At 39.8% G+C, this 25,781-nt stretch overlaps 2 protein-coding genes across 7 annotated transcripts in view; one reads left to right on the top strand and one right to left on the bottom strand.

Annotated features, from left to right (window-relative positions):
• Positions 1–9,498, bottom strand: part of LOC121712343 (adhesion G protein-coupled receptor F5-like) — a 46,199-nt gene extending 36,701 nt beyond the window's left edge. Inside the window, exons 1-10 of one of the 2 annotated variants that reach the window (XM_042096542.1) lie at positions 9,426–9,498; positions 4,674–4,759; positions 4,449–4,497; positions 3,652–3,668; positions 3,521–3,542; positions 3,376–3,403; positions 3,100–3,175; positions 2,831–2,989; positions 2,510–2,721; positions 1,147–1,247 (exon numbers count right to left, since the gene is read on the bottom strand). In XM_042096542.1, the coding sequence (XP_041952476.1) occupies positions 1,147–1,247; positions 2,510–2,721; positions 2,831–2,989; positions 3,100–3,175; positions 3,376–3,403; positions 3,521–3,542; positions 3,652–3,668; positions 4,449–4,497; positions 4,674–4,759; positions 9,426–9,438 (763 nt within the window). In that variant the 5' untranslated portion in view covers positions 9,439–9,498. Of the gene's footprint in view, positions 1–1,146; positions 1,248–2,509; positions 2,722–2,830; positions 2,990–3,099; positions 3,176–3,375; positions 3,404–3,520; positions 3,543–3,651; positions 3,678–4,448; positions 4,498–4,673; positions 4,760–9,425 lie in introns of both variants that reach the window. The other variant, XM_042096541.1, reaches the window with a different exon arrangement.
• On the top strand, positions 570–25,495 carry LOC121712361 (lysophosphatidylserine lipase ABHD12-like). Of its 5 annotated transcripts, XM_042096611.1 has the most exons (14): positions 570–582; positions 12,824–13,128; positions 13,324–13,463; positions 13,600–13,705; positions 13,932–14,051; positions 14,522–14,552; positions 14,638–14,683; positions 15,271–15,400; positions 16,415–16,452; positions 18,221–18,300; positions 18,533–18,615; positions 18,728–18,806; positions 19,312–19,436; positions 25,307–25,495. In XM_042096611.1, the coding sequence occupies exons 2-14, from the start codon at positions 13,037–13,039 to the stop codon at positions 25,332–25,334; spliced, it is 1,098 nt and encodes a 365-aa protein (XP_041952545.1). In that variant the 5' UTR covers positions 570–582; positions 12,824–13,036; the 3' UTR covers positions 25,335–25,495. The 5 variants fall into 5 exon arrangements, with proteins under 5 accessions (XP_041952545.1, XP_041952547.1, XP_041952548.1 ...); XM_042096613.1 differs by lacking the exons at positions 570–582; positions 12,824–13,128 and adding an exon at positions 12,661–12,682; XM_042096614.1 differs by lacking the exons at positions 570–582; positions 12,824–13,128 and adding an exon at positions 12,665–12,682 and having other exon boundaries at positions 13,345–13,463.
• The last annotated feature ends 286 nt before the right edge of the window (positions 25,496–25,781 follow it).

Raw genomic sequence — 25,781 nt, forward strand, 5'->3', positions numbered from 1 at the left:
GAATAAAACACAAATATATTTTTGATTATGTATTAGAATAGAATGTATTGTTCATCTGCTCATATACAACTGAATGTATATCCCTATACCATTTGTCAAAAAGTTTACCTTTAAAATCAGTAATGAGAATACTTGCGTTGTGAATGACACGTCATATAGTATGAAAAATATATGGGTAAGGCTATTTGCACCGCTGGTACAATTAGCAGAGTATGCTATTCGTACCCTGGTGCAATTAGAAGTGAATTCTATTCGTACCCCGGCGCACACAGCAATGTGTTCTATTAATACCCCGTCTGGTACAAATATCAATGTATGATATCCGTACCCCGGTGCACACAGCAATGTGTTCTATTAATACCCTGTCTGGTACAAATATCAGTGTATGCTATTTGCACCTCTGTGCATTTACTCTGGCATATTGATCATACAATGTAATAAAAAAAAATGAGCAAAATGTTTTTGTTGTTATGTCACAAGGTGTGAATAGCTCAGCTGTGTAATAGACACGGTAGGCTATGCTGTTTGCATCAATGTATAGTTAGAAGTGGATGCTATTTGTACCCTGGTGTAGGCTATATAGTAATGTATGCCATTTACACCCTGGTGCGTGAACTAGCTAATTGTTGCAATCAAAACTTCCGTTTGAGAACCGATTTCTTGTTCAAACGTTAGTACACGTGCGCACTCACTCTGCCAAAACACATCACGCAGAAATCCAACCCCAGTCTCCCACGTACTAAACCATGTCTTTGACCACTGCACTATCTACTTCCACAACAAATGAATGTCCGCCACGTTTTTTGTGCATGTGAGCAACGTCTTTTTGTTGTTATGTCACAGGGTGTGAATAGATCAGCTGTGTGGCCAAGGCTATTCGTACCAGGGGTGTAAATAGACACTCCGAAAATATAAAGTAGAACGCAGCAAGCTTGAACAATAGAAAGACTTGTGTTGTTAATGAGCCCCCATGCTCATGCCCCCAGAGTGTAGCACTGTAGCTGCAGCAACTCGAGCTAGGTAGAACCAATTGTTCTCGGGGTTTTTTTTCATACCAATAGTACTTGGTGACCTCAAGAAAGATAGATCTATGTGAAACAAACACGCCACTTTTTAAGTCCTCAAAAAGGAAATCCAGTCTTCCACCTGTTGAGTTTCTGAACAGGAAAGGCATGATGAAGAATCTCAGGACCCTCTCTGCCTGGTGTTCTCCCAGATGATCAAACCCATAACTCAGCTCACTCAAACTGGGGAAGACAAAACATTAAATTAGTGATAACTAGATGTACCGCAGAGCGGTACAAAATATGACCGCCGCCCAGTAATTTTTGGCTTTTTAATTTTTAACTAGGTGGCGCTATACATGAAATAAGTGGTAATGGGATGGGTTGACATGCCCCCTTAAGACCAACATACAAAAAAAGGTGGACCTCCTAGGCCCTACGGTTCTCGAGATATTCAGAAAACTGTCTCCGGCCACCTACAGGCCAGTTGGTGTATAGTAACATAAATTATAAATTAATTTATTGTGTGGCCCCCCATGAGCGGAATTCCACGAAACTTGGCATGCATTCAGAGGGTGTCATAATGATACTACCCTTCCAATTTCGTGCAGTTTTTACTATGTTAGGTCACAGATACCTGGGATTACAACACCTCATTTTTACTTTTTTGTGTTTAACTAGGTGGCGCTATACATGAAATGAGTGGTTATGGAATGAGTTGACATGGCCCCTTGAGATCAACATACAAAAAAAAATGGTCCTCCTAAACTGTACGGTTCTCGAGATATTCACAGAAAACTGTGTCTGCCCTACGATTGTAATGCTTTGCAATATACTTAAGCAATAAGTCCTGAGAGGCCATAGGTTACACTGATTCTACAACAGCTAAGGGGTGTTGTTAGGCACAACATGCCAGCGGAGAATCAGTGTAACCTACGGACTTGAATGGCTTATTGCTTTTCTAAAACTGTTACTATAAATACCTGGCAAAGTTTCATAAAGTAAAGGCACAGCAACTAGAAATATAACGAGTTATTCCTAGATAATCATTCTTCCGCCAATAAATATATTTCCTCTATCTGAATGGTTGCCAAGCAACGTCGAGACGCAGCTACTTTAACTTTTGTATCAAAGTTATGGTAGCGTAGTAATATAGAACGAAATGTGGTCAAGGTGTATGTTTATGCTGCATTTTACAACGGCATGAAACGTGATTCAGCCAATCACAATCAAGCACCGGAACTATCAGTTTTAGAATGTATAATAATGTGCAATATCTGTTCATATCATGTCATACATCATATCATATCTGTTATACTAAGCAATATAACACGAGTGGGAGTGGAGTTGGTAAAGGACATCCCCACAGCTGTAATTTCGTAGGTACCAAGGCCCTAATTTCAGTGATACATAATATCGGAATAAATGAATACAGCACAGGCAGTGCATCACAATGTATCATGCCACGTTGTTGCGTGTATCATGTGTATCAATACATCACATACATGTGCTGGTAAGTTTCACACGTAAGGTTCTTGCTGCTGACACACTGCAGAAGGCTTGCAGAGGCTGAAGGTAAAAATGGACGCAGGCTTTGACCAAATATAATGGATATTAAACTGATGTCTTTCCATTGCAGGTCACTGATCAAGTTCAAATGGAGCTCCCCAAGGACGTCCAGGACATGAGTCACAGATGGACTCATGACTATCAGAGGCTGTAAGGAGTGGAAATTAAAAGAGAAATTATCACAGTGATCTTGAGCAAATCATACATATAACCTGAAGTGTGGCAGTATCAAAACAAGTATTAAATGCCCACAATACCAAGCTGGGGACCATGTAGTAGTAGAGGCTACTGAGATATCCATAGCCAACCGAGGTCTTGGTGAAGAGGAGCTTCCAAATCTCCCTGGAGTGGCTCATGTTGCTGGACAGATCACACAACAGGAGTTGGGCCAGTTGCTCTCCAAAGAATTCTGAGAGCTGTGTGTTTGCAGAAACATAAACAGTATTCCACAAAAACAAAGTTTCACTTTCAAAGCATTTTCCTAAAAAGCTAATATTTTATTGAATTCATCTGAATGTGCCTGTACCTCTGCACAGGCATAATGCTCCAGAGTGAAGTTACAAGGGACCTGTCCATTTGCCAAATACAATTGCAGGGCAGTGCTGTAAAGATTATAAAAATGATTAAAACATTGCAAATTACAAATGAATATGTCATGTATTATCACCCTTCTCTCTAAAATATGAAATGCTACACTTCAGAATTTAAGTTTTCCATCATAATGACATTTGTCCCCAATTTGCACAAAGTGTCCATTCTGTCAGTGCTTCCCTTTCCACACTTGTTAGGCCATATTACTTACCTATTAACACCTTCACAAATTCTGCTCGCTATGGCAGACAAAGAAAGAGACATTAAGTAGAGAAACTTACTAAGTTACTGATATGGCACTGGAGATAACTAAAATTCTCAAAATCATGTCTTATTCTTTTGTACAAGAAACATACCATTGACTTGTGTTGTTGGACACTAAACATGAAAAGATTACACAGTCAAGTGAAAAATGCTGTACATGTGAACACGTGAAAGTAACATTGCAAATATGCTATTTGTTGAACATAAAACAGGTAATTCTCACCTGAACTGGAAGAGAAACTGGGGACTCTGAAAAAAGGAAAACATGACAATGTGGCCATTAAAATATCTAAATAAATAGGTTTTGTATTGACTTGTTTTTGTGCTTAGGTCTAAATAAATCACCTCTGAAAATAGGAATAATAACAATAATCTGTTATAAAATCAGTTATCATCGTTTATGGGATTGTGTTTGGTGTGTACTGAAGTTTCTCTTTCCATCGAGATCACACAATGTTAACCAATGGGCAGGGCTGGCTGAAGGCATGGGCACTCTGGGTGTCATTCTTTGGCCACATTTCTGGCCTGACATTCTAAGAGAGTTCAGGAAGGCCTCGCATCTGTTGTGGCACCTGTCACCTAGGTGATATTGAGTTTGAGATGCTGTCCCTAAAAATGGCGCTTTTGCCTGCTCTGACATCGGTCGAACATGTGAGTGACCTAATGGCCCTATTCGTCAAACTTGCTTACATTAAGTTTGCTGTACTGTAGGTGATTCAAAGGTCAAAGGCCATCTCCCAGCAGGAGATATGGTTATACAAACTCTCCAGTGACAATGTTGCATGCCTACATTGACCGAACATGTCCCCTATGTGCTTTCAGCTTCATGCTGGTGAGCACGGCCCAGCGTGTTATCAACGTCTGGCCCTGCCTCCCGTGCCAGCGTGCTGCCACTGTTCAAAGAACTCACGCACACAGCCTAGATGATATTGAGCTTGCTAGGACAGTTGTTGGCTTTTATCCTTATGACAGCTTACCTTGTGTAACAGAAATCTGTCCCAAAAAAGTCAATCTACTTGCCTGTTCTTTTCACTCTAAGGTGGGGGTGACTTTCATGTTTGTTTGTGAGCTATTGAAGAAAAATTATATGATTATGGATCAATATTACATTTTCAGAATTGCTTGAAATTATACAAAACATATGGTATGTTGTCTTCTAGTGACTAGACATCCTCTCTAGATAACATTACTTTGCAACTTAAATAAATAGATTTCACTTAACAAATACAAAAATGTCTCATTTACCCAAAATGTAGGGGTTTGGTTGAATGCGCCTGTTACCATACCACAGCAGATAATTATGATGATGACCGAGTTTGGAACTGCCATGCCTGTTGACATTTAACAGAAACACAGAAAACAGAGAAGACAGTTTTCACTGAAAAATATGTGTGCGCTTTCATGGACAGTTTTCGCACATACAGGGGAATACCTAATTAGGCACATTTTATGCTTCTTCTCCCATGTTTTTACACAAAACTCCTACTTTTCCCTAACCCTCCTATGAATGCATATGCATGACATGGCACAATTTGCCATTCTCAGCTCCCGTGACAGACAGTCTGCACTTTTACCTCAGTGGGGCCTGTTTGTACATACCTCGCCATGTTTACAAACACGTTGTGAAACAAATACGCCTGAAGTGGGCGCAAAAGCGTTAGTACATCTGACCCTGAGTGCCTAATCAGCACATCTAGCCTTTGAAGTGATTAACTGGAATGTTTGATGTAGTTCTGTCAAGCCACTTGGGAGATATTGTGCACACACTGTGTAGAACCCAATGTGACCTTGATCCCATGACCTTAAGTACCCAATCAGTGTATCTAGCCTCTCAATAAGCAAATTTGAATCTGGAGACGAGATTGGAGGTCTCATTGGAGTTCCATTGAAGCTGATTTCCAAATCACCAAAACCCCAGGAACCAATCACAACCACTTATGCAGCCAGTGTGGTGAGACCACGGTTGCATCCAGGAGCCTTGTAGAACTTCATAACACTAATGGAACACTCATTCTCTCTCCAGTTCCAAACTCTCTGCCAGTGCCTCTCATATAGATTGGGATAGTTCACAGAATAAGAGTGAGACTTGATTGTCATATCTAGATTGGCTCATCTGTGAGAGATAAAACAATTATTGACAATATTTGTGATGGTACGTAGGTACTGAGCTCCAGGCTCATTGACAGCATCTCACCATGTCAACCAAGGGTTTAGCCATAAACTAAACTTCAGGGTTAGCTAGAACCTCAGGTTCAGGCTGAGACAGAGGGCATCAAACAGGTTCTTCAGCATCAGGCGTAGGGCTAGGTTGGGGGTCAATTCTAAGACGCTCTGCCTCCTGAATGGCCTGAATGTGAGGAAAATGGGCTATTTAAACCTACATCTTGTTCCCTGTGTAATTAAACTTAAAATAAATAAATAAATAAATACTGCCTTATCAGTGTGTGTATGTATATGTGTGTTCCTGCTGGATTTAGGGCTCACATTAGACATAATCTGGTGGAGAGAACTCAACAATTGATGTCTTTTTCTATTATGATATTATGATATGGAGTCTTTATGCAATTGATTGTAAACTGTGCATTGCCTCTCAGAATATGATTCTCCTCTCATGACGCAAAGGGGAGTTATTGTAAATTGTTATAGTAGTGGGAAGGAATGTATTTCTATAATAGTCCTTATTACAGCAAAGTTGAAGCAATCTCCCGTTAAAAACACTGTTGTCTGACCATGCAGTGGATGCGAGGTGTTGTCCATAATGCTAAGGAGTTTTTGCAGCATCCTTCTCTCAACAACCAGCTCTAGGGGCTCAAGTGTACTTCCAAGCACAGAGGCAGCTCTTTCAATCAACTTAATGGACTCTATCTTATACTCTGCACAACGTGGCGCCAAGCATGATGCACTTGATGATCTTACACCCAAGATCACACATGATGATCTTACATCCAAGACAGTGATGATTTTTTCGCTATGCTCTCCAGTTCGAGTGAACATTGTGCCCATGGTATCAATTAAAAAAATATGTGTGGTCAGGTGCATGATCCAAAAATCGCTATCTTACACCTACTAAAAATCATTATGCCACTGACCAAGGAAAAATCCTGGTCTAAAGTGAAAAGTGCATACAAGCACAGCTATTCTGAGGGTGCACTGTCACAAAATGTAAGCAGCCCTTAGTGACTTGTCCGTAGCATGAATATCCTTAGGTTTTTTATTCAGTCGATCAAACATTATTGGGGGAAGTATTGCTTTTTTCAGGCTATGTTTTCGATTGTAACCCTTGTCAGTCAATAGTGAAAGTAAACAACTAAGTGTAAAACTGTTTTATTGTTGCCTATGAAACCACAGTGAAGTTAGTTTCAGTTTGGATGAGTTCAAATAATAGGCGAGTGCAGATGCATGTAGGCTATACTCTGTTTGTCACACACACATTTTAGTAAAGCAAGGTTTAGTGCTGTTTGATGTTGTGCTCCTTGATGTTGTGCTGTTTGATGTTGTGCTCCTTGCTCTTAAAGGGAATACCAGTTGTCACTGTCATTGGTTTAATGGATGTTACGCCCAAAACACACCCATAAAAATAACAACCCTTTATGTGCCTGGCGCCTGGCGAATTTATCCTAAACTAATCAGCGATCTTACACTGAGATAGCTATTTTGGACTGGCCACACCCTAAGCCATCTGCTTAAGACTGTGAGTTTCAGATCGTTAAAATATGGCCTGTTGAATTTGTTGGTGTCATTTGCTCTGATGCTGCTGCCCCAACAGATGGCTGCAAAGAAAATTGCACTAGAAACAGTAGACTTACATGTTGTAAGACCAGCCTTTTACGTTCCAAAAGCAGATGGTTTCAGAATACCCTTTGAAGTCAAATTGATTGTCGACGGGGAATGTCACTCTTGCCTGTCCTCAAAATTTGAGAGCCCTGATACTGTCTGTATAAATCGTCTTGTAAGTAAACTACCAGTGCTTTTTCAAAGTTCTCAATGTCTCGTTTTAAATGTCAGGGCCCTCGGAAGTCTACCAAATGAAGTGTGGAGATACATTGAGCCTCGTAAATGGTGTAAAACAGTGATTTATTTGCATGGCTAGCCCGATGCCGAAGCACCACCATTGAAAAAGCTGTTGGTAGCATCGGCTAACTAGCGCCAGATTTTGGAGTGCAGGGGACAAGCCGAGGTGGGCTATGAGACATACGTTCACATTCGGTATCATGTTTCAACACACTTTAGGTCAATATCAGACCGGAATTCTCCTTTAAGTTTGTTGTTTTGGTTAAGCTTCCTTTTGTTCCACTGTTACAGTAGGCTATGTTTACCTACCTGAGTTTACTTTTACATTCAACTTAAGTGATTTTGGGTATACATTTACCGTTAAGGCTTAATGCCTAATAAACTGTTAATTTACCCACCAATTGCATATCTCAAAGCCTTGTGCCATGCTTTACCCTATACTGTAGATAATAAACCAGTTACTTGGTAATCTATTAGAGATACAAGTCATTAATCTTATGGAGTCAGATAATCATGTTTTTTCTCTTAAAGAAGCCCTATGCAGGTCTGATTATTCCTTCGCTGTTTCTGGGTTTTTGCCTGATTTGGGCTGCCATTTTTCACAACATAGCTCCCCCTGCAGCTTCGATAGCAAGTGACTGCTACGCTAAATCCCCACTAGCTAGCGAGTTAGCCATCAATAAACCAAGCTAAACACATAGGGCTCAAAATAAAACGGTTGAGCAAACACATTGTCCAAGAGACTATCAAATCACATTACAAAAACGAAGTTCATCCAAGGGTAGGCTACTTACAATTTCAACAGCAACAAAGCCAAGTCGGAGTCCGTTTTGCAGTCTAGAAACTACAATCTGACTACATTTTCGAGTATTTCCGCCGAGTTACATCCGGATGTGTTCGGACCGCGACCCGAAAGTTGCATATTCGGTTTTTCCGCGGAGAAGCACTAGGGGGAGACAAAGCACCCACCAAACGACCCAAAAAGTGTTGTAGAACCATCAGAACGACTCTTAACCTGCATAATTAAGGTCATTTTTGCTAAAAATTGTTGCATAGGGCCTCTTTAATAATTACTTAACCATCTAACCCTCAGCCTATGTATCTATCCATTGTTTACACACACAATCAACATGAGAACGGCCCAACACACTTGCATGCTCTCTCCTTTCAGTTAGGAAGCCGAGAACTTAATTTCATGTCACAGATTTTTATCTCCTGACAATGTTTAACATCCTGCTGCACACATTTAACCAGCAGCAGCATCCATTTTCATTGTTTTCAAGTAGCAGAGAATTCACACGGAACCGTTGCCGACTCTATATACGATGTGATTGGCCTGATTGAAGTTTCATTTTTCCAGCTCGCAAGCCAACGGAGAGTTGCTAGACTACCCTGCTACGGTGCTGGGTGGTGGTAGTGTAGTGGTTAAGGAGCTGGGCTAGCGTGCAGTAGCCTGAAAGTTGTCGGTTCAATTCCCGGCTTCGACCGTTGTGCTTGAGCAAGGCACTTAACCCCAAGTTGCTCTGGGGACAATGTGATCCCTTGTAATATAGAGGGACATATGTAAGTCACTTTGGTCAAGAAGTGTCTGCTAAATGTAATGTAATTTCTAGGCTATTGTCTTGGCCACATTTAAGAGGAAGTGGTTGTTTCCACAACATGACCAGATCTCTATACTCCGTCTCCTCCTCATCCTTCACACACCACACAACTACAGTTTTCAGAGCATTTCTGCAGCCAAAGGCTGGTAGACCTGTTTGCATTAGCCTAATTCATTCACTCCCGTCAACAATCATTTTATCTCTCTGCACCTTTATAAAGACCATACACTACACGACTACACTGCTGCAGAGGTATTTCAATTAATCTACAAAAATGTTAACTCAGGGTATATAACAGTAAACAGACATACCTGTGCTAACCTTTAAAAGCCCTAAATTATCAAACAGAATAAATAAAGCAGATGGATGGGATGAGTCCACTCACTTTTTTGTAGCATCCTTCCATTCTTTCACTTGGACACATTATAAAAAGAAAGTATTCACCTGCTTTTTTATCACAGAGGGTTGGGTCACTCCAGTCCAGGAACATTTCAGACATACCTTCTTTGCTGTGCCGTCATATGCGTGGGTAAGAACAATTGTGTGAAAAAAACTATGGCAACTATGCAGCCAGGCATCAAATCATGGCCCACGCACTGTAGACACACGTGATTTTTAATCTGAACTGTGAAATCTGAAATTTCACCTTAGGTTTTTCCAGTCTATCTACCTAGAGTTTATCTACCTCTCAAAAGAATTTATTAACCAATTGCAACTTTTAACATTCAAAATTCACACTGTATTATCCACATTCACAATATGTGGATATGGCGCAGTCCACCTTACTGTGATCACAGAATTCATAGTTTACCACTACACCCCTGATCGACACATCTGTGAGTGCACAATGTTCGTTTGACAATTTGTGAACTCGTGCACCTGGTGAAATAATGATCATTCCACCTGTGTAAACTTAATTTTTCACAGTCTAGTCTCTCACCTTAATTTTTGTAGCTTAATTTTGTAAATTGTATACTATGTAGGCTATGTGTACTAAATAGTGGGCTCATTTGCTAAATTTTGCACTCATTTAACTATTTGCTATTTCAAACTGTGGGAAAAGGTAACAATAAAGCACATGGTTTTGTTTACAAGCTAGCGAACGGTTAGCATAAGTTTTGGCAGAACTACTACTTTGGCAGGATGTTACAAGGTAAGAAACACAATTTAAAATGACCCTCTTTCCGGGACGGTAGTCTCAATGTTGCAAGGTTGGTTTTCCGCCTGGGGACGCTAGGCACAGCGGGGAAAGTCACCATTTTCACCGGAACAGGTCATTTAACCATCCAAATGATTTCTAAACGGGTTTATTACATTGAAATTGTTGCCAAGTTCCCCTTTAACAGCGTTGCCAACAGTGCATGCGCAAAGTCATGCATGAAGTGGGCTGAGTCAGACCAAAGTTAATTAAAGATAAACAGATAGATAGATCAGAATTTAAGGGGCCGTGCACACGACGCCGGTTTTTGTGAAACCGGTGAGGTTTTGTTAACGGTTACGCCTTGCATGTACACGACGCCGGCAGTTTAGGAGACTGAAACCGATAGCTTTTGAAACCGGCTTCCGAAGTGGGAACTTTTGAAACCGCCGGCTAACTTTTGCCGTGTAGACGCCTGTAGGTGCGAAGCCGGCAACTTCATGACGACATAGCCCCCCACCTCTCAACTCAGCCACGGCACTCGACCTGACATGCTTGTCAAAACAAACCAAACCATTTATTTATCATATTAAAATGTTTTTCTTTCCCCGGTCATGATTTATGTGCACAATGTAGCCTATCAGGCTAAGTTAGAAGCACACGTTAGCTTAACTTAGTTAAACATTAGCTTACTGCATTAGTGTTTTCTCCAGTGGTGCTCAGACCTAATGCAATGCGTAGGCTAAGCATTTGAAATTTCACATAGCAGTCACATACCTTGAAAATGAACTTTATTAGTTTAACAGTTGAATTGAAAATCGAATTGTCTGTAGGCTCCTTATTTCATGCGACTGCTTAACCAGAGCACTTATTAGACATTCTCTGGTTTAACAAACTGTTTCAACGATGTTTTCTTCTACGCGATTCACGCGAATTTATCGTGAAGCTTCTGCACAGCGGCGCCATCGATTGGTCTGGCATATGCACTACAGCACATTTAGCCGGTTACACCTCTGTGTGTGCACGCGAGGTTTTTTCTTGCCGGAGTCGTTAAAGGTGTGAAAGCGGTAAGAGAAAATCCACCCGGCGTGTCATGTAAACGGCCTCTAACACTGCATGCTTGTGATTGGTTTATTCAATTTCACTTCAATGGAGAGTTCTCGTCCATTTCAGCAGATTTCAGAGTTCCCGCTTTGACGTAGCTTCCTGCACTTGGTTCAAAAATAGGTGCATTTATTGCAGGCATCTTTTCAGTGTCTTTTCATGCAGATTTTTTTCTTATCTTCTTATCCACGTTTGTTATCACTATCACCATTCATATTTCCATGATTCTTATCTGCATGATTTCCATGAATTGCAGTATGGTTTATTCAAAATTGGTGTGAAATAATGGTCCTAACCACTTTAAAACAGTGTGGCTGAAAAAAAAAACATAGCCTACAACAGTAACATTTTCAAATGCAACTTCTAGGCCTATTAGTTTAACAACTGATCAATATTCATTCATGGACTGACATTGACAATAAACTGCAGTCAATAATGACCATAACAATGTCCATAACACTTGTTTGTGCTCACCACTAAAAGAAACTGTGGCCAAGAAAGGTGTGTGTGTTTGTGAGAGAGAGAGAGAAAGAGAGAGCTATGGTACGCACACCCACCCACCCCCATCCCCCCCCCCAAAAAAAAAAATCACGCGTGTACAATATTTGTCCGTTTCCCGGTTTTAGGTCCGTGCATTGTAAAAAAGTAGCCTACATAGCATAACAATATCCACATGCAATAATACAACAACATCTACGATGACCTATTCATTTGGACAACTTGATACAGCCCTATAGGTAAAGTTTAAAGTAAAGGTTTTTTCGTGACGTCTGGTTTTAAACAGCTGTAGGCCTAATGCAGTCTAACGTTCTGACAAGCACACCAATTGCCTACTTTGTTCTTGTCCATCTGGAATAACTCCTCTAGCTTTGCTGACTCCATCCGTTCTGTTTTCGTTGTTTAAACTTGTGATATCCATGATGAATAGCCTATTGAGTTAGTGAATTAGCTCAACATTGTGTGCTGATAACCATATAGCCGAGTAAAAAAAAAAACAAGTAGCCTAGTTGCGTGCCTGCGTGCGTATTCTGTCTCCTGCTCAAACAAAATCTGTGCGCGTTAATTTTAATAACGTGTTCACTAACTTTACCTGATAGAAATTTGTAAATAGCCTGATGGCATGCAGATAATGGAATACTGTGTATATTATGTCTATGTTACACACACACACAAGGGAAGTTTTCTCTCGTTGTTGAGGGACTGACGTGCGGCCGGGCCGTTTAAAATCATCTTGCGGGCCATATATTTGACATTCCTGTTTTAGAGTGACAGATAATGTCCCCTCCCCTATGCGAAAATGGGCTGGTAAATAGGCTAATACAGGGAACCAACAAATATGCTACTTATCCAGCTCCTGTCCACACTGCACGTCACTGCTATGGTGTAAAACAAACGTGCAGGTAAAACTACAAAGATGTGTGTGTTGTCTGTGCCAAACGCTGAAATCTAGCCTACAAATGTCATGTCATGTCGAAACGAAGGATGTAATTGGTCCGGATAGGATAACAGGATAACAAGGAAGTAACGCTAGCGCAATATAGCATTTGGCTTAATTAATGACTTCTAAGGGAGTTATGTGCTCAGTTGTTTCAATGGCCCATGTCTAGCGCAATCCTTTCACGACACTGTGAACTTTCCTCCCGTGAGCTAAAAACTTGACATCATAGTGGAGTTTGTATGAGCTGCTACAAAGCGGATAGGATATAGCCTACTTTCTCCTAAAAGCTGAGTCGAAATACCTCCAACGAATAACTATGCGGAAACGATCTGACCGAGTTGGCAAATCTACAGATGAAAAGCCACGGGTAGTTAATCGGGAAACAAGTCATGAGAAAGCGCAAGAAAGGTAGGCTACCGTTTAGATTAAAGATCCACTGGACTAATTGGCGTCGACTGTGAACTGGTTTCAGACACGTAACCTATGTTATAGCCTAGTCTATAGGCTAGATGATGTTGGGATTTTGTTTAGATAATAATAATAAATTATAATAAGAAATCACTAATCAACGCTACTGTTTTACCATTACCACCCTATCAATAGGCCTATTTATTCTTCTTTTAGGCGGTGCATGAAGACACTGAAGCGGTTGGTTGTGGCTTTTGGGGTCCTGTATTTGTGCATACCGTTTGTAGTGCGACTTTTTCCCGGAATACTGTACCACGCAGTATTTTCTCATGTTGGTAAGATATTACACTGAAAAAAAATACACAGTTTATTCAAACTTGACCTCTAGCCTACTCAGGGCAAGGCACAAGCAACACTGTTTTTCACATGTTCTAGTAGGCCTATTTCTTAGCCTACTGATTTCCTTCATAGCCAGAATTCCATTCTTCGCTGATCTCAGTCAACCTGCAGACCTTGGTCTCAATCACACATATAACATCTACATGTCATCAGAGAAGGATATAACTCTGGGAGTCTGGTAGGGCCTATTTCCTGTTCATATCATGTAAAACTGAATATAACAACAATTAGAACTCTCACCTAATGCCCTTTGTGTTGATTGAGCAATGTCTTCTGCCAGGGTGACAGTTGTATGTTGTCTAATTAAGTAACCTAATTCTGTTTGAATGGGTCATCATCACACTGAAATTCATGAATTAAAATGGTGTTATTCCAAAATTCAGTCATTCATTTGTTGTAATCAGGCATACCGTTCCAGACTCCCTTTGGCAGGAAGCTCAGGGGAAGGATCTGGGATGGTATGAGCAGACCTTACAAAATGGAGCTCCAGTCCTCATTTACCTGCATGGAAATGGGGGCACAAGGTGAGGAATTGCATGAGGTTTCAGGAGAATGGAGTGCACTATGTTTAGGTGTTCGAAAGGATTTTGAAATGATGCTTTGCAAATCATGGAGGAATGAGAGAGAATAGATCAGTGTTGGTGATTTGAAATGAAATATTCTGCCAGCCATTTTTGACCTATTTTTGGCCTATTGACAGTTGACCCAATTCAATCTAAAGGATTGGCAGTTTTCAGATGAATTTAGCAATAGGGTCATTCCACGTCAATTCAACCAGGACCCACGCACTTAGGTCTCAAAAATTCTGAAAAAATGACCAGGTGTACCTATGTTACCCAGGAGACACACTGTAAACTGGGTAACATAGGTACACCTGGTAATTTTTTCAGAATTTTTTGAGACCTAAGTGCGTGGGCCCTGGTTGAACTGGCGTGGAATGACCCAATAGTTAAATGTGCTTGTCTCTTTTTCTGTCTTCACTTCTTTGGAACAGAGGTACCAGTCACAGAGTTGGTCTTGTGAATGTGAGTTATTTTTTTTTATATAGATTTACAATTAGTGTAAACATTGAACTAAATAATTTATTGATATTGCTCTAAATTATTGCAGGCTTTGACTGCTGCGGGATTCCATGTTGTGTCCCTGGACTACAGAGGTTGGTTGAACTATACAAACATACGTCAGTATCCTTACTCTCAATGAATACACTACTATAGACCAAATCTGTTTTTTTCACTTGATGTAACACATACTGTATCTGATGTTTTCAAAACGGTGTAAACAGTGCAACTCGCATACAATTTTTCCAATTCTGATTAATGGCACTTCCATATATGTGGTCCAAATCAGATAAAGGTCTAATTTTTATATATATAATATTATATAGGGATGGGGCTGCAGTCTGAATGATTATATCAGAATTCATGCAACTTTTACTTCAATCTTGATCAAGTTATTCCAAACATTTCACTGGAGTGTCAGGGAAGTTGGGAGCATACTTGCAGATGTGGGTTATAGCATGGTAGAAATGGAAGAGAGCTATGAAGGAAGTCAGTCAGGGCTAGCTGCGTGCTGTACATGCGTTCGTTTGTTGTTTTGCACACTGGGGTAGGAATTTCATATTTGCCACATTTAATAAAAAGAATGTGAACAAACAAAAAAATTGGATTTGAGCAAAAAATCATAATTGATCATTAAGACTTGCAGTGTAACCCTTGCCTAATAGCCTTGACATCTGGGTAGGTTTTGGAGATTCCTCTGGTGAACCGACTGAAGCAGGCCTGACTACTGACACCCTCTATGTGTACCAGTGGGTAAAAACACGCAGTGGGAGCAGCCCAGTGATGCTCTGGGGACATTCACTGGGCACCGGGTGAGTGATGGTATTTAGAATACACTGAACATGCAGTGGGTTGCAAAATATTCAACCCATTCAACAGACAAGCAAGTTATTTAGCCTTCAGAAATAGTACAACATTACAGATACACTACTGGTCAAAAGTTTGGGGTCACATAGACATTTACATTCCACTCCATTATAGACAGAATACCAGCTGAGATCAGTTGTATTTAATCAGGGCAGCAGTTTTCAGATTACATGATGTGCTTACATAACTGCAAAAGGGTTCTTGACTGTTGTAGAAAGAAATGGCTGATCTTTAATGCAATATCTACATTGCCCATTATCAGCAACCATTCATCTATGGTGCAAAGGCACATTCTGTTTACTCATTCTGTTTACTCATCTGATATCATTTTAAAAGACTTTTGCAAGCTATTGCACAAATTAATAGTTATGTTTAAATGCTGTGTATGGGTAATATCTCTTGTGCACTGCTTTTATTGATTTCTTTTATTCTTTTTTTAAAATTTTAAATATAGAAGAGACTGCACACCTTGAAACGTTAGAATACAGCTGCAGCTATTTCACAGTATAACCATAATACGTTTTTTTACACAGTGCAGTACACAGCGCAACACTCCTCATTTAATGAACGGCAACCAATTTACCGATGAACTAACTTATTGGCCAGTCAGGGGTGCTTTTCCCAAAACCATAGTTGCCAACCTGTTAGCAACTTAGTTGGTTGGCAATGGGAAATTGCATTGCAACCAACAAAGTTGCTAACTTAGTTAGCAACTATGGCTTTGGGAAACGTGCCCCAGATCTTCTAATGATCACAGCATTCAATTATCACTCATATCTGTCACTTCAGTGTGGAAACTCGTGCAACAGAGTCCACATAAAATGGCAAGTCTTTATACTTAGCAAATACTGAGTGGACCTTGAACATGTAATTGTATAATTTGGCAAGGGATTACTATGCAACCTTAGGTGAATCAAAAACGGTATATATGTTACTGAATTATGTTAATCCATCCACAGAGTAGCCACTAACACTGCTTTGGAACTTCAAGACCAAGGTAAATTGTCTATTTTTGGGTTTTAAAATCCTTGTTGTTGTAATATCCTTGGTCATGTTTTATGTTTCTTTACCTGAAAGGTAACTGTGAATATCAGTTATTGTGAGATGCAGAATGGTATTATTAACACTACAGATTGTAGCCACTCCTACACATATCCGGAAGCAAGTCTTGCAATCAAGTGCACATTCAGAAAGCTTACCACCAGGTCTCATATTATGAGACCACTAAGAGTTATTATTTCATTGACCCCCATTCATTTTGCCATCACTTCATCTGTATCTATAGCAGTTTAAGCCTTAATGTGACTATTGTTTATTTCCATAGAAATAACACGTATATAACTAGCTCCATAACCTCTTACCAAAAAGCTGTGTGGCAATACCATGTCCAAGCCTAAGATCTGAGAATTGGGATTGACTGAAGTCCTGTTGCCCCTTAGCTGTTCCAAAATCAGTGTAACCTACGGGGTCTCTGGGCTTATTGCTTAAGTTAATTATAAGCCGCACTTGGTGTAATCTGCGTCACCAAGCAGAGTGGAGCAAAAGGGTGGCAGACTACACCAGCAAACCCAATAAGTAACAGTGGCAATAGTTGGTAAAAGCATAAATCTTTTTAGAATCACGATTGACTGCAGTGAATCCTGTTGATTCTTTTTGAAACATTAATTGTGGCATAATGTGATTTGAAGTTGCGGTGGGATAAAAGAGTTCAAGAGACAAATCGTCACAGGCAGGACTTGAACCCTGAATCTCAGTATTGCCACTCATGTCACTTAGCAGGTGAACGACCAACTCTGCATTTGAGTAGGTGGATGGAGGTATACAAAGGCCATGTGGCAACAGTACATCCAAGCCTAACAGAGAGGCTACACCGGGCACATAATTGAAGTGTTCCGTTTCTGCAGCATCTGCTGCAACAGTTAGCTTCCACTTTAATCAGTGAAATTGACTACACCAGACATGATACAGTAGCAGCGTGTTTGTTCGAAAAAATTAGACCAGTCTTCTAAAACAAGTGATTGGAGCGCTTCAGTTAGCCCGGGTGTAAGACCTCTGAGCATTGTCATTGATTAAAGACTTTGAGTTTTGATGATGCTTTTTGAAATATTAATTTAATTGTGGCGTAGAAGATTTTAAGTCATGGTGGCAAAAGACGAGATAATTGAGACTGAGACTAAGTGCATGTCAAGCGTTATTGTTGATTGCTTTATTTTGATCACCTGATTTCTTCAATATCCTCATTATTAATAATAAAATGTCATGCATGATCACTTTTAATGAATGCTTGGGTGGAATAAGCTATGTGTGTGTGGGTCCTTGAGGGGCAGTACATTTCCCTAGAAGGTCACAGAAGTCGCAAAATGATTCCTGTGGCCAACACTACATGTTTCATTATATTAGGTTTTTGCTACACAAACACTTTTAGGGGAGAAGGAAAATATATATGGTAATTAGAACAAAAACAATAGGGTTCCTGCAGCTTCACTGCTAAGACCCCTAATAACTAGAACACTGCCCAATCAAAAAACTATATCCCTAAAGATGAACTCTCTAGTCAAAGTACATCCTGTGCTACCTAAAAATCCACAAGAAATGTGAAGGTCCTGGCCTAGTTTGCCTCATTATGGCCAGTTTCCAACCAAACTCAAGTGATATATGGACTGGTTCATAAAGCCTATTGTTTGGTTTTTGCCTTCATACCTTAATGATGCTACAGTACTAACCTACAGTACTGCATATGTTCACCACTATAACTGTTTTTCCAGGGGTCACTGTGGATGCAGTCATATTAGAGGGAGCATTTTCGAACATAAGGGAAGCAGGAGCCAGTCACCCATTTGCCAGGGTAGGCAGGGTGACATTTACACAGCATACTTCATCATACATTTTATCTACACACAAGCTTACTTTGAAATGACCTTTTGACAGGTTGTTGTTTTATCAGGTCAAGTATAAGAACTATGGTAATTTATGTCCAGAAAGTTATTTTTCATACCTTGTGTGGCCTAAGTATTGTGTGTTTATTGCTGTTGAATTTGTATTTAATCCAACAAAATGATGTTTTTGTTACTTTTCAGATTTATCGAAATTTCCCGTATTTTGAATATTTTTTCTTAGATGTCATATCAGAAAACAAAGTGGTCTTCCCCAATGATGAAAAGTAAGTGCATTACATAGGAGTAACATTTACAAAACAATTAAAAAAAACATAAGAGCACGAACATAATAGTTACTGTAATGTACTTCTGTAATATCTCTACTTTATGTCTTAGTGTGAGGAAGCTAAAGACTCCACTATTGTTTCTTCATGCTGAAGATGACAACATTGTGCCATTTCACATGGGTCGGGAGGTAATATCAATAAGAGCACTGTGTGTGTGTGTGTTTGTGTGAAGTGAAGATGTGTGTTTTGGTAAATGGTTGGTCAATGATTTAATTGATAAATAAATATTGGGGGTTCCAGCTCACATGCCACCAACTTCTGTGGTAAGTCACTGGGGTTGCCATTTCAGATGTGATGAAATGCATCAGATTAGGGGCCTGTTATTACTACGAAGCAAGTTTCACATGGGTTATTTTTCCATTAGCTAGTTTGACAAAACCTACAGATGTATTGTTATGGTGTGTATGCATATTAACGTCATTCTAAAAAGCTTCTTGCCTCATGAGACTATCTTTGCACCATGAGATGTTCTGAGAAGGGTGACAAGGTTTTCCAAGGGGATTTTTTTTCTGTAAATAAAATCTCGTGATCACAACTAAAACCTTTAGTTACCTAAAACCTGAGTTTATTGTGTGTCACAGTATCTGTTATTTTACTGAACAGAGATCAAAATCATGATGTCTCTTTTAACAGCTGTTTGCGATTGCACAAAAATCACAAAAATCATCAAACAGTGTCAGGATAGTTCCTTTTGAGGGTTTCTACGGATTCAAGCATAATGGGCTCTACCAGGATCCTCGACTCCCTGAAATTATTAAGTAAGGACATATTTGTAACACTGTCAATATGTGTCTCTCACACATACGCTCTCGCTCTCACACATACACTGACACATACACACAAATTAACAAACACATATGTTCTACAGACTAGGTGAACATATTGATTGACCTCTATAAAAAGAAAAGTAGAGTAAGTAAACAAAATGTATAAGATTAATCGACAAAACGTATAGGAAGAAGCAGTTGTGACTGGCAGCCACCTAGTGGCACCATTACTGGCCAACCCCATCCATAAATAAAAGTCCAATGGCATTTCCAAAAAGTTGGGACACTGTCAAATGCAAATAAAAACAGAATATGATAATCACATAAACCCATATTTAGTTGCATAAATAACATAGACAACATAGCAGCTGAAATCCAATACTGGATATTGGGGGCAAGAATGGGACATTTCATTCTCACTATCAGCATGTTCTCCTCTGTTCCCAAATTTTTCGAGACCATTGTTAAAAGAAGAGGTGATTCAACACAGTGATGTTTTTTTTTCTGGTTTCTGTTGTGCGGCAAAACCTTGAAAAAAAATTATATATATATTTTTTATATGTGCCTTTAGGGGCTCTCTAGATACACTTTAAAAAAAATCTGGCATCAAATTCAAAGGAAACTATATACTCAAAAAAGCAAACAAACAAGTTCTTGTTTCAACAACTGATATGTTGTCTTTGCAATTACAAATGGTGTACACATAATTTGAAAATCATCGCATGCTGTTTTTATTTACATTTTACACAGTGGGCCAATGTTTTTTAGAAAATGGGGTTCAATAATGTACAAGCCACTGATGAAAGCTATTTCGTTTGGATACTTACTCACTTGATAATAGACTATTCGTTTGTGTCACATGACGTCACTGTAGCTTTGCGCCGCCATGTTTATGACCGATTTGCGCCCCGCTCAGCGGTCACAACAGCTGACCGTCTGACAGCTAACAGCTGATAACCCACCACAAACTGTTCCCATAAAGTCACAATCGCCTCGTTTCCCTTCCATTCATGTTCTTTCAATGAGTATAAACCACGGACTGTATAAAATACTTATAAACACATCTGACATTAAAGAACATTATTCAGATTAATGGCCGCTAGCTGCGAGCTAATTGACACTAAAATGAGTGGTAGCTTGCTAGCTGTTAGCCCATTAGCTAACAACTTGCTACTATATGTACCTAGTCAGAGTAAACTACCACCAAAATCATATATTTGAATTGTTTTTACATAATACTTACATTTCCCATGATTAAATATAAATCCTTGGTGGCCAGGTGCCGCACTTTTACGTTTTTGACCCATCCAGCCACAGCATATTGATAGGCATCAGTAGGGGAGAGCCGGGACAGTTGAAACACGTTTTAATTAAACGTAATTTACAAACCGATCGTGCCACATTGAAAGCTAATATTTGGTCACTAATAACCTACATCTGTCCTCCCCCCAATAGGTGTTATTTCAGATAGATTGTTGCAGGGCTATACGTCTTCGTGCATGTCTGATAACATCTCATTGCCATCATCGTGAGCGTGTATGAAGCAGTTTTTGAAATATCATGCCCTGTGGATGATTTTGCCATGTTTATAACTAGAATGGTAAGCTTTCCCATTTATATCATGTTTAGGCTATATTGTTGAAAATGTCGTTTCACTAGGTTTTTACCTGGGTTAGGCCACGGCACATCCAAGTAGGCTAACGACCCACCGGCCGTCAGTCTCCATAGGATAACATGGGAACTCGACCCCCTACCTGGTGGGCCCAAATGTAGCTGCTATTTTCATCATCCTAAAACTGTTTTTCCATGTCTCACCACCATAAATGATTGTTTAAACACAGATATTTGTGCATTTAATTAAAATACATGGAGTTACAGCCTGGTCGGGATGACATATGTCACTATAGCTTGTTTTGCTTTCCATGTAAACAAGCATGCGATATGAAAGTCTGGGATTTTGGATAACACTAAATGGTCTACTGAATAAGCATTAAGTCGAACCTTTAAATGAAAAACACTCATTAATAATCAAAAAAATGTAACCGCTAATGAAGTTTACTTTTGCGCATTAAAACTCGTTTATAACTCTGTGATACAATGAGCAGGAAGATACTGATAGAAGGTTAACATGCTCTATGTTTTGACCGAAGGACGTCTGTCTATCATCACTAGCCCCTTCGCAACGGTGGTGAAAACATAAACATTCGGGTGGGCGTGACGTCACTGGAGGCAGAAACAATCGTTTGGATAGTGAGGCGGCTATTTGAATAGTACTAGTGAGGCGGCTAAAATCAGACAGTAATCTAAAGTCTTTGCTAAAATGTGTAACGATGTAACACAATACGTACATACACTCAGTGTACGTGATCGGGAGGATTATTTGAAAAAACTAGGGCTACATTATCAGATGGGACCATCCTGACAGACCCAATACCGTCAGTGATTGGAAAGACAGGTTTGCCATCAGTTGAATGGCCGGACATTATTGAAAAACCGAGTGTCTACAGTAAGGAGAAGCTGAGGGTGTATAAATCATTGAATGCATATAACTATCTCCTAAATGGTCATGTCCAAGACTTACAATAGGCCTACAATGACGTGGTGAGTTTTGTGTTTGCCGAACCGACATTTTACCGAGCCAGCGCCCACCCATGTCACAAGGCAAAGATGTAGCTGCTATTGCAAACGTGCTAATTACCAACCATTTCGTTTGAAAATTCTAAAACAACAATGTTTTTTAATACTTCAAAATAACATTTGATAAATGAACCTCACATTTTTCAGTAGCCATAGGTGTCTAGATTTGAACAAAATCTAGTTTGTTTCTTACCGGGGCTTTTACTGCCTGAAATATCCAATTTTGTTTACCACGCTCGGAGTTAGTGCTGGGCCTTATACAGTAGTAGCCTAGTAGCTAGTAATCAAGGATTTGGTTTAGCTCTTCGATGGTAGGCTACATAGGTTATTTAGATACACTTATGGTGTGGGCGCTTGCGTTTTTTTAGGAATCCGCAGTCTTGGTTTGTATAGAAATGAATACGTGACATACATGTAAAGAGGTTGGAAATACGATTAGGACGATTGGTAGGCTAATATGTGAGGTTCCGATGCAAGGCTTGGGTTATCGTGAGTCAAACGAACAACTACGTTCTCACTGGAAACTGTAGCCTAGGCCTACTTATTTCAAATTTAACCGATGACTTTTTCGGTTCTGGCACCCGACAGCACAGCAAGATGAGACCATGATAACCTTTAGCCTCCCGAATATGACTGTTCGTTTAGCTTCCCAGCTGAGGTGATGGTTTGTTTTGCCTCCAGTGAACGTAATGACGTAGGCTCAGAAGGTACCTATACCAGAGACTTTCTAATGAGGAGACACAGCACTCAAAAAAATACTCCATAGAAATGCATGGGGCTAGTTTGTCACGCCAATATGGCCGTTGTCTACACATATCCCACCCCTTCCTCGGCAAAACGTCGACATGTGAATACATTGAGCCAATCATATGGTGTGTTGTAAAAGCCGGGAAATTGTAGCACAATTCCCAGAAAATACGTGTTCTGTCTTATCCGGTGCTTCAATGAGATTTAATTGAACTATTAATTATTAGTGGACCATCTGACTCCATTTATATCTTAAATACTAGTCACATATCTACCATGGTTGAATCAACCACCAATCAGTAATATATAGGCTATTCCAACGGATTACCTCTTCACCAAATACTGTTCATCATAATTTCCTTACTGTAACCACAAGAGAGATTGTTACAGATTGTTAATCAATATAACAATTTATTTTAGTATCAGGAATAATCATACACTACAGTTAACCAATAAACACATAATAGATGGTAAACCTCAAAGCAATATAACAATCAATTTAAAATAAACCTAAGGTCAAAATATAGCATACCTGGCAAAGATTTCAACTACGATTGAAGGCTCTGAGAAACAGAAGGTTTCCTATTAAATCCAACTACACATAAGGTGAGAGTCCTGAGAAGCAGGCAAACTCCTAGAATGGGGTTTTCATCACCCTTAAGTATCCAGCCAGAACAGGGGCATCTTACATTACACTACAAAGCAGGAATTAACATATAGACAGTATTCAAACCTGGAGACCCCAGTCTCAGCAGGGTATCCTTATCAGACCACCAAAAGGTGGTGGGATTTTCCCAGCAGAAGATGGACCATTTTCTCCCAGATTACAGAAAACAGATATACACTTATTTTACATTTGTACAATTGAGACCCTCTTACTTCTCGCACTGAGACATTAAAAATGATACCAAACACAAGTACATCATTTGTCATTTGCCCGTTGCATTTCAGTTTCTAGTGGTTGAGTTCAAGTATCTTCCAGACCGAGTGGAGACAGGCGATGGACAACCTTAGCTTGTTATGGTCAGGGTTAAAGCCCCCCTGTGCAACGTTTTCAGTTGTTTGTTAACTAAATCAACATTTACCATTCATAAATGTGGCCTCATTCATGTTTAATTATGACCACCACCAATTCGAAGCCTACTTAGAAATCCTCATTTAAATCTACATCTTTAATCGAAGTATCATCAGTGTCTCTACACATGAACTTGAGCATTGAGAACATTGTTAGTGTACACATAGTTTACTAAAAAAAAAGGTTTTGGACAACTCCCTTGACTGATGGCAGCGAGCACAAAACCCAAGTGAGTTGTTCAAAACATTTCTTTTAGTGAACACTGTGTACACGAACAATGTTCTCAATGCTCGAGTTCATGTGTAGAGACACTGATGATACTTCGATTGAAGTTTCATGCTGTTTCGAGCCTTCTTAGTGTTTTAAAAATAGCGATTTTGACGCGATCATGTATCAAAAAATAGTTCCCATTCAAAACTCCACAACACGGACAAGCTTGAAAGTGGCGCTTCAGACATAATTAAGCTTTTAAACGAAAGTTTGACTCGTGTACATTCACAAAACACCCTAGGGTGCATTTTGGCGAGAGTTACGCTTTCAGAGAGAAGTTTATGCTTCAACGTGCTAGGACTGCAGAACTAGTGTCAGTTTTGATGTGTGACGGCTCCCGTAGTTCTAAACGAGGCAGCGCTTGAGAGGTTGGTTGCTATATAACTCCTAACCACTAGATGGGAGAATTTCTTACACAGGGGGGCTTTAAGAGTTTCCTGACAAATGGTGGCTAACACAATAGTCATAATCAAATGAAAACAGGAATCTTGGCTTCAAAGGACGTTCTGTAACCATTTCCTTTAGGAATGCAAAAGGCTAGTCTTACAGTTGTGAAGACATCGTGCCAATCATGTGTTGTGATCTCGCCGCTGGAGCAAGATTGGTGTCGTGAAGCCTTGCGCACGCGCAGTTCGACCCAAAGACTGTGCCCGATGAGTGCCCATAAAACGTTGGTATATGGCCGCCGAGTGGAGGGACTTGCCTAAAAGGACTTTGCCTATACACTCGGAGAAAACTGGAATGTTTCATTCGTCCCGTGTTTCAATCGTCCAGGCTCTCCCCTACTCTTGAATGCCTTCAAGCTATCCCCACTGCCTAAAATTGAAATTTTCTTCACATATCTCTCTCTCTCACACATTCAAATGTGCAGTGTGGGCGGCCATACTGGGCGAGATCGGTCGTAAATATGGCGGCGTTCTATTTGACAGTGAGGTAGGTGGCGCCTATGAATAGCCCTACAGGATCAAACTTACTCACATTCTCTCTTACACACACACATGTATGTGTGAATGTATGTCCATTGAATCAAATAAATGTAGTAAAAAACATTTTTTTAAGTCTCAAGTACCAGCGAAGCTGAATGACTGTAATATTAATGTGATGTTTGCCTGTTTTTTTTTTTCCATTGCAGGCAATTTGTTCAATCACTGAACATTTGAAGAATGCATCAGTAGATCACTTGTTTCTGCTAGTCAACAGTCATTGACAGACCATGCACTGTTATGTTGACATCATGTAATTGAATTGCTGAGTCAATCCCATTAATTGCATTGTTGTATCTATAGTTGTACAACACAATAAATAAAAACAATCAGATTTATGTATTCAGTTGAACCTTCATTTAACCAGGCAAGATTTAAATAACAATTTCTAATGTATATGACAGTCTAGCAAGTGCAAACCGACACTTCAAGGGGGAAGGATAGTGGAAGGGAAAGTCTAGCTAATCAGACAGGATAAATATCTACAGTATCATTAATAGTGTCAGTAAGTCCTTGTTTAAAAGTGTAAACCAGTAGATCTTTAGATGAGTTTGCAAAGAGGACCAATTTACCACAGTGCACATGACAGTGATGTGTAAATAAGGCATTTGTTGAAAATTGAAT

The sequence above is a fragment of the Alosa sapidissima genome, chromosome 6 (genome assembly GCF_018492685.1).
Source record: "Alosa sapidissima isolate fAloSap1 chromosome 6, fAloSap1.pri, whole genome shotgun sequence".
NCBI lineage: Eukaryota > Metazoa > Chordata > Actinopteri > Clupeiformes > Clupeidae > Alosa > Alosa sapidissima.